General features: G+C 38.2%; 1 protein-coding gene across 1 annotated transcript; it reads left to right on the forward strand.

Annotated features, from left to right (window-relative positions):
* The first annotated feature begins 4,016 nt into the window (after positions 1-4,016).
* On the forward strand, positions 4,017-6,963 carry LOC150076970 (transmembrane protein 205-like). Its single transcript, XM_090386866.1, has 4 exons — positions 4,017-4,097; positions 4,255-4,439; positions 5,027-5,184; positions 6,652-6,963. The coding sequence occupies exons 1-4, from the start codon at positions 4,042-4,044 to the stop codon at positions 6,943-6,945; spliced, it is 693 nt and encodes a 230-aa protein (XP_090242992.1). The 5' UTR covers positions 4,017-4,041; the 3' UTR covers positions 6,946-6,963.
* Positions 6,964-9,015: the final 2,052 nt, after the last annotated feature.

Consider the following 9,015-nt stretch of genomic DNA (forward strand, 5'->3'; position numbering starts at 1 on the left):
GCATAAAGAACATTCTTAAATGCATTCGTTAAGGCTGCAAATTCTCTAAAGGAAGTATTTGAAAAATCTGACGAAGTCATGCATCCAGACAATCTAGTGTCCACCATTCAAGCTGCTGGAGATGGTATCATGGTATTGGGTATGTTGGTACTGATGGGCCTGTTCGTACTGTTAGAAGTTCCTGTTACCTCCAGTGAATATCCTTCTGTCGTATCGGATCAACTTCACACTGCGATATGTCATTTTTATCCGGATTGCGATGGATTCTATCAAGCCAACATTGCCTAATTCTCCAAATTTGAATCCAATTGAGAATGTGCAGGATATGTTGGAAAGGGCAGTCCGGCTTCACAGTTCTTTACTGGCCACAATACAACAGCTGACAAACATCTTGATGGAAGAACTGTTAAATTTGGAGTTAGACTCTTTCAGACACCTAGTGGAATCCATGCCACGACGTGCACGGACTTTAATTCGGGCAAAAGGTGGCACTCCTTCTAGATATTAAATAAAGGCGTCTAAGTTTTTGGCCCATGGGCGTATGTATAAGAACAAGAGAGGCAATACAATGAGCAATAAAATACACATAAATAGAATATACGCTGCCCTACCATTAATATCCGGACACCTGCCTTTAGACAAAAAAAGCAAATCTACATTCCTTCCTAAAATGAGGCCTCCAGACCTGTACGCAGTACTCAAGGCGGGGCCTGACCATTGCCTTATACAGAGGGACAATCACCTCCTTTTCCCTGCTAGCAAAATTCCTATATATCCTTGACAAAACCCCATGACCTGCCCTGACAGCCTGTCTGCATTGCTCAGAAAACTTCATATCTGACTGCACAATTACTCCCAGGTCTTTTTCACACCACACAGCTCGTTCGTTTCTCTGGGGTTACTTCTACCCATATGCAGTACTTTGCATTTGTCAAGGTTAAACTTCAGTTGCCACTTCTTAGCCCATCTGCCCAAATTATCTAGATCCTGTTGCAGTAGCACACTGCCATTACTGTCATTAACAACCCTGCCAACCTTTGTATCATCTTCAAACTTCGACATTAAGCCTGGTATACCTTCATCAATATCATTGATAAATATACAAACCAACAGTGGACCCAACACCGAACCCTGTGGGACTCCACTAATAACATTAGTCCAAGAAGAGCAGCACCCATTGATTACCACCCTCTGTCTTCTCCCACTTAACCATCCTTTTATCCATTGTAGCAACTTACCCTTAATACCATTCTGCTCCAATTTGTACAATAGTCTTCCATGCGCAAACAGTGTCAAAAGCTTTCCTGAAATCCAAATATATGATATCAAAATTGTTTTTTGCATCCAGTTCCTTTGTAACCACATCATAATATCCTATCAAATTTGTCAGACAAGACTTTCCCTTAACAAACCCATGCTGTGTCTGAATTATTGCTGCAGTCTTGTCTAGATGATCCTGCAATGCATCTTTAACCAGTGACTCCATTATTTTACCCTAAGGGGTAAAATAATGGAGGCATAATTATGCCTCCATTATGCCCCCCTTAGGTAGAACCTAAGGGGGTATAATTCCCGCTCTCTCTTTCAAAACAGTCCGAACACTTGCCGCCACCAGCCAACATCCATTTACTGTCCAACTTCAAATCCACAGAACCAACTTTTCATCTTCCTCGTTTATTCATTCAACTGCCGTTTCCTGAAACAACCTCCTTCATACGTATTTCCTGAAAATTACAGTCTACAGAAGTTCAAGTCCATTGTCAAAAAAGATCTTGTTTTGTCTTATCAACCTCCAACCCAAGCACGGTACTAAGTACTATAGGTTCTAATACCTCTCGTGTTTGGGGTTTACATAAAAAAAAAAAAAGAAAACCAAACTTCATTGTTGGCAAGATACAATCAGGAAGGAATTGTTCCCGTGGCATTCGCCACACCCAGGTGCGGCCATCAGACTGGTAGATTGCGAACCTCGATTTGCAATGGAAATCCTGAAGGAATCCTGGACTGTAGAGCAGTGGAAAACAGCCCATCAAACTTTTTTCCATTTGCTGTACAGTCCAGGATTCTCGCTCCTTACACCATGTTAATTGGCGTATAGCATTTGTTGAGGTAATCAATTCTGTTGGACTGTTGAGGTAATCCTGTTGAACTTGTCATCTTGCATGCCCACTTTTGCAATTATCTGTTCGAAGCCCAGTGTGCATATTTATAGCAGGTTCTGTGACGTGTTGCATGCATAGAACCTGTTTCCCCATCCATGGAGTGGTGTCCGGATATTAATGGTAGGGCAGTGTATATAGGACACAGATAAATATACAAATACGTAATAATTTTCCTGAATCACGTTCAGTTTAGATTCGTGTACTACTGTATCCTCGTATTACACCAATCAACTACGATTTTAAGGTAGTTGGAGCCATGTAAAAAATAGTTTATAAACTTGGTGGTGGTGGTGGTGTATGTCAAGTGCCAAGGCAACTAAGGCAAGGAGTTTTTTATATCGTGCGACTTTTGCTCTAGACTAACTTCATCAACGTTGTGAAAAGAGTATCAAAATTCCACCTGTGGAGAAAGGATTAGAACCTAATCCTTTTCCACACGATATAGAAGGCCAGCGATTGTTAAACTGTGAGAACCGTGATGTTGTCCACTTTTTAGGTTTTTCCACTCTGAACAAGATATTGCAGCCAGTAATGTAATAAGCGGAAGGAGTACAGTTTGCTCGTGAGTTATTCCGGATTTTTCCACATGTCATGGGAACTGGCGCACTCTGACTAAAGGAATCAATGCACCAAAAATCCACAAAGCAACAACAAAAAACAATAATCTAATATGCCATCCTCTGTCCATTGTATACACTACCAGATCTCCATCCTCCTCCTCCATTATAATTTGTTTTCTGCTCTTTTGCGTTATGTATTAGTATCTTAACTACATTCACAACTATTGAGCTCAGTATTGCTTGTTAAAATCATCGTATGTTTGTAAAATCATTTTTCATCAAACCTAATGCTGCATACAAGATAAAAGTTAAAAATATTTTGAGATAAATGTAGTAAAAACCACAATTAACTCATATTCTGTTTATTGAGGGATCTTAACGAATTTGAATTATCAGAAACGTTGATGTGCCTATCAGAAGAACTATTAGATCAGATGTTACGTGATCATTATGGTCGAGTCTAACCTTGGGACCCGTGACCTTCCGATGACATACGCTCGGAATTTCTTGGAAGAATTTTTGTTCCACAGATCGAATTATTCTAATAAACTTCTAGAGCTGCAAACTATTTGTCGATCTGAGTTAGAAGTTATCACCATCCATAGCAAATAAAGTAGCAAATATAAAAGGAAAAGCAATGCAACCATAGATATAATTAATATTTTTACTGATGCAGGGAAGAAAGCAATTTTTCTGTCATATTGGACCATACCAACAGCAACTTCAGATAGATCAGAAGTGAAAAACAAGATTTGTCGAATTACACCCAGATCAGGTACTTTGGAATTTTCCTCCTAATCAAGGCCATCAAAACACACGACCTCAGCTGAAGTGGTATAAAAAAATAAATAAATAAATAAATGAGTAAAAAGAGTCGATTGTTTTGCTCCATCAGGGAGAATGCTTCCCTCTTCCATTCGTTCTCTCGCTTTCCATCCCAGACAAACTAATGCTGACAGCGGGAATCGCCGATTTTCCAACAAGCTCGGATTTCTGAGTGACGTCACAAGAGTGTCTGGAGGTTGGGAGGATGAACGAGCCTTTCCTCACGTAACCCGGGTTAGGTTACCCTCACTCCTGACCGCATATTCAGCCAACGGCGAAATTTCTTTTGTGTTCCGATAATCGATTCCAATACGCACACCACGTGCGACCCCACCTCCCTATACAGTGACGTCGCATGACGAGCCCGGATGATGTAACAGGAGCGTATATGTACACGCTACTATCATCGCGAGTGATGCATATATAAAGGATGTTCGCCCATTGGTGAGAAATTTTGCAAACAGATAAGTTTGTTCTTTTCTCTTAGTCCCACGATGATGTGGAATAAACCAGTGCACCCCATAACCATTCCAAAGAGGTTGAAATTCTCGTAAGTGGGATCTTTTACTCATTTGTGCATTATTTTTAAATGTATTTTTAACTTAAAAATACTTATCTTCCTAATTGTTGTAATCTTCAAATGTAGTTGAGATGATAATGAAGGCTACTGTGGAAATAACTAAAAATATTTATTTTTCTCTTTGCAGCATCCTTTTCCAGTTTTCGCAACCGGCTCATCTATTTACGCTTCTCTTAGTCACTTATCTGGGATTTATAATGTTTCCTAGGAAACCGCGTGCAGCCTGGGAGCCCTCTACGTTCAGCAGCCTTCTCTATGTTAGTACTTTTGCAACACATTTTGGTACTCAAATCTGGATGACTTTCATATCCGGTAAGAAACTTTAAAAAATACAGTAACGTTATAACAATTTTACACTTTAAGTCACGTGATCTCTTAAAGTTTATTATTTTAATTTTTATTATTCAGAGATGAAGAAAGTGTACTTACATTCTTTCAGAAAAGATGCGCAATACAAGTTATTTAATTAATATTTATACGTAAAAATATATTTATTTTTATTGTACGTATTGCTGTTTAAAATAATTTGATCTTTCATTTTTTACTTATTTTTGGGAGAGAATATATGGATAAATTACTATTTTTAAGTACTTAAAGGAGACTTAGAAATTGCGCATGAGCAAAATTTTGGGATTTACGTGTCACAAATGGGATTTACGTGTCACTGTTAAAATTTTTATTGCAAGTTAATACATTAGCTAGATTTAATTGTCATAAAGTTTGTTTATTAACTTAAAATATACAGTAATGTAGTGGAAGTCATAATTTAATTATTTAAATAGTATCTTAGTCATGATTACTCCAATATTTTATTACATATGAGCATAAATAATTAATTATTATTTTAATTGTGGTTATTATAATGTTTTAACATTTGGTAATTTCCTTTTTTAAATTAGGAATTGTTCTTTTCTTCAAATTACCTCGTCAAGTATTTGGTCAAATTCAGAAACAACTTTTTCCAAAGTATTTCTTTTTGAATTCCATTCTGGGATTCATTACTCTCCTGGTATTCGTGCTACACCATCCACGTCAAGAAAGCGAACTTAGAGTACAGGTAAGAAAACTTTAAATTGGATGTTTTAGACATTAGACCGTTTTTTAACTTGCTTTACTGTTAGTCAATAATTTATTTCCCAAGAGAGTTCTACATTTAAGGTGCGCCACATTTTTCTGTCCTCTACAAGAAAAAAAGATCTAGACAACCTCGCTCGACAAGGACATTAGGTTTCGGTGTAGAGAGGGGTAACAGTACCTTGCGAAGTGCGTAGCTCAGATCAGAATGTTTCTATTGGACGGCCAGTGGGGTGTGTGTCCTGACGTCGTGTCATGAGCAGAGACAACGCTTCTCAAATGACATTTAGAAGGTGACAGGGATCGCTCATGTTGTCAACGTGCGTTTTGCACGTAGGCCATGGGCTTCTGTAGTCCACAGGCAGCCTGCCTTTGTCCGAGAGCACCTGGGTGCAGTGGAATGCATTCATAGATGAAACGTGCAGCTGTCCAGTGTATTAGCCTAAGAGATTAACCTCCATCTGTCATCGAGGGATAGGTGGAGATAATCCGCTGTCATTTTCCAATCACTGAAAAGGGCTTTTAACACAATGCGTACTTTCTAAGCGCATTGCCAAATAACCTTGCTGTCAAAATGTGTTACATATTTTTGGAAAACAGAAATAACTAAATAAAAAAAGTGGAATAAGATATTAACATTATTTTAAATTGTAATCAGCGGCTTAGTTTGCTCAACTAACCAAAGATAACTGTAATCCGGTTTTCTTAGTTTCTTATCAAATATTCTATTTATTAAAGAATGTTTGACGTGATAGTATATTCTATCCATACTTTACAAACTGTGCTACATGCGAAGATATTTTGAAAGAATTAGACCCCTGAGGGAGTAAAGTATGTAGGAAAAACTAATAATCCCCCAACAAAAATCGTTCGAGCTAATTAAGCAGCTAACTTTGACTGCTGAAGATTTATGATCATTGGTTACTAAAATAGGATTAACTAGTGGGATATGGTAATCTTCCAAGCTAAATACAGTATTTCTAAATCATGGTGAACGTAACTCTCATAATTATACCAAAATTAAATATATACATTGAAACGTACATTGAAACTGTCAATGTAGAACTTAAACCAAAATAATGGCAAATGCTACAAAGAAGTGAAGTTACAGCAACAACGTTCCGAGATACCAAAACGTGTCTTTCATCAGGAGAAATATAATTCATAATAGAGATTCAGATTTTATAGTTCGTTCAAAATTTACGTAACATGAATCAATAATTATTTATCACGAGTTAAAATAGATTAAATGTAGAAATTGTGACTTAGAACACAAGGTGGAAATACGCCATTCTTAAGGTCAATCTTTACTAGAGTTTTTATGGTTGTTAACTACTTACTGACATCAATGCAATTCACTGATGTCAGCTGTATTATTGAAAAAAAATGCTAAAATTAAAGAATGTTTAAAATTCGTTTATAACTAATCGCCTTTGTTCTTTCTTTGCAGACCTGGGCTTTGGCTGTTTGCTTCCTCACCGAGTTGATCACCCGAATCTATCTGGTGCCGCTAATGCTTTCCACAATGGAAGCCAGGAATGCCATTGAAGAAGAAGCAGGTATTGGTCAAGAGGTTGGTCGTCACGAACCAGGACGACTGCGTTATTGTCCGCATTACATGAATCTCCACAAAAGCTTTCGAAGAATGCATGGATTGTGTGCAGTGGCAAACATTATTTCAATGGCCTGTAATGCAATCCATATGTACCACTTAGCAGTAAAGATTTCGAGTATTTTAGTGTGAAATCTGCCATCACTGTAAGGATTGGAAAGGTTTAAACGAAAATAAAAATTAAAACTACAGTGAGAATCAACGTGGAAGAACGGCGATCATTGCTTGAAGTGTCTAACGATGGACTTCGTTCTCCTATTGGTGCAGATCGAGATCAGCTATTGGATGTGGTCACAAAAGACTAAAATTATTTAAATAGTGTATTTTTTTAATTTATTTAAGCACGTTCTTTGCACAGAATCACAAAGCGTCCATGTACTTCACTGTTAGTTCTTGTATTGGCATAGAGTTAGTGCACTAATGTTGGTGTCATCATGTTAAAAGATTCTTGCATTCCTTGGACCATATTGGCCCTCTCACTGTAAATAGTTCGTTGCACAATCACCTCTGTGTATATTGTATCTTGTGTGTGCGTGTGTGTATGTTTGTCTGATTATTTATAATACTTGTACGTGATTATGCATGTTTGTTTATTGAATAAAAACAATTTAAGCTTTTTTCAGATCTGCTTTTCCTTACCATTAAACTTTCCCACTTAGAATATTTCATAAGGTATGGCGAAAATTTAGTACACTTGCAGATTGGTTGCTTATTGTAAAATATCAGTCAAAACTCAGTGGATATTGAATGGACAATGCCTTGATTATTTCAATGTATTGGCCATTGTCCATCCAATATCCACAAGAGTCTATGGATCCGTCGTGCATGGTGCCCACTATCAAGGCAGATAGTGGTGGTTGCTTAATATGGATCATCTTTTTCTGGCAACAACTAGGACCCCCTGGTGCATATGGACGTATGAATCAACGTTTTATTGGTGAGATCTACTGGCAGCTCTTAGGAGACCATGTACGCCCTGCCATGTTGCATTTTTTCCTGGACAGAAACGGGATCTTCCAAGACGATAATGCGCTGTGTGATCGGCCCCGCACTGTGCACAAGGGGTTCGAGGAACGCAGAGAAGATATCACCCATCTTCTTTGACCTCCAAATTTTCCTGACCTCAGTCCAACTGACTGCCTGCGGGATGTTTTGGAACGGAAAGTGAAGCTTATGGGCACGCAACTGACATTGTGGAAAGCCTTGCAGGCAGCAAGGCTGTAAATCACTACGGACGTTTAGACATCCATTGGAGTCAATGCCTAGGTGAACAGCGGTTGTTATCTGTGCGAACGGTGGCCAACACGGTAGGTAGATGATCATAATTCAATTATCATTCAATGTATATAATAATAAAAGGGGAGAATATATCTGGATCAATGATACAGTGTTTGGTAGGCCTCTGGTGACAGTAGCTAATTCTTGACTAGAGATGAAACCCACTTCAGGGTGATGTGGTTTTGCTACTGAGTTGGGAGATTGAGGTATGGAAGCACCAAAAACTTTACTGTGTTGGGAGATTGAGGAATAAAAGCACCATCAACTCTGTAGGTGTGACCACCCATTCTTTGACGGTCTCCCACGTGACATGGAAACGTTTTGGGCTTTTATTCTAATTCAGTTGAAAATTGTTCTTTTCGTTTTAAATGAAGAGTAGATGTGAGGGGGGGGGCTTGTGTTTTTCTCCATTCCCTGTAGGCTTTTCGTTTTTGTTATTGAAGTACGTTCTCATTTTCGCTGGAAAATCAGGGCTTGGGCCATCTGCAGATTTTTATCTTTTCACAACACATAATTGTTCTTCTTTTCGTGCCGTTTCAACAACAATTATTAGCTCATCAGCGGTTACCTGGATTTAATGCAAAAGATTTTCATTCACAAAATATCATTAATTTCTTTTCTAATTAAGGTAAGCACCATTTTTAAGGCGGTAAATTCTCTGATTCTGCCTAAATGGAAAAATTAACTTTCAATATTTTCTGTTTGAACACGGAAAATAAATCATACTGTCGAGGTCGGTATTCAAGTACCATGACGCACTCTTTATTGAAAGACGATACCTTGCATATTGACGTCAATTTCCGGGGGAAGATTGGCCCTTGCATCTGATAATCGCATCAAGGTCAAAACAACTATTAACTCTTTCGCTCTCTCTTTGTTTAGGGATTAGGTACAGCGTAGCAATTCAGAAGTACGACGAGAAGA

Source organism: Mastigoproctus giganteus, chromosome 12 (genome assembly GCF_048544385.1).
Source record: "Mastigoproctus giganteus isolate SK-2022 chromosome 12, ASM4854438v1, whole genome shotgun sequence".
In the NCBI taxonomy this organism is placed as follows: domain Eukaryota; kingdom Metazoa; phylum Arthropoda; class Arachnida; order Uropygi; family Thelyphonidae; genus Mastigoproctus; species Mastigoproctus giganteus.

Bases quoted from the DNA above. Each gene is read 5' to 3' on its own strand.
- LOC150076970 (XM_090386866.1), top strand. From the start codon at position 4,042: ATGATGTGGAATAAACCAGTGCACCCCATAACCATTCCAAAGAGGTTG. The intron at 4,098-4,254 runs GTAAGTGGGATC...TTCTCTTTGCAG, and splicing joins CCAAAGAGGTTGAAATTCTC to CATCCTTTTCCAGTTTTCGC. The intron at 5,185-6,651 runs GTAAGAAAACTT...CTTTCTTTGCAG, and splicing joins AAAGCGAACTTAGAGTACAG to ACCTGGGCTTTGGCTGTTTG.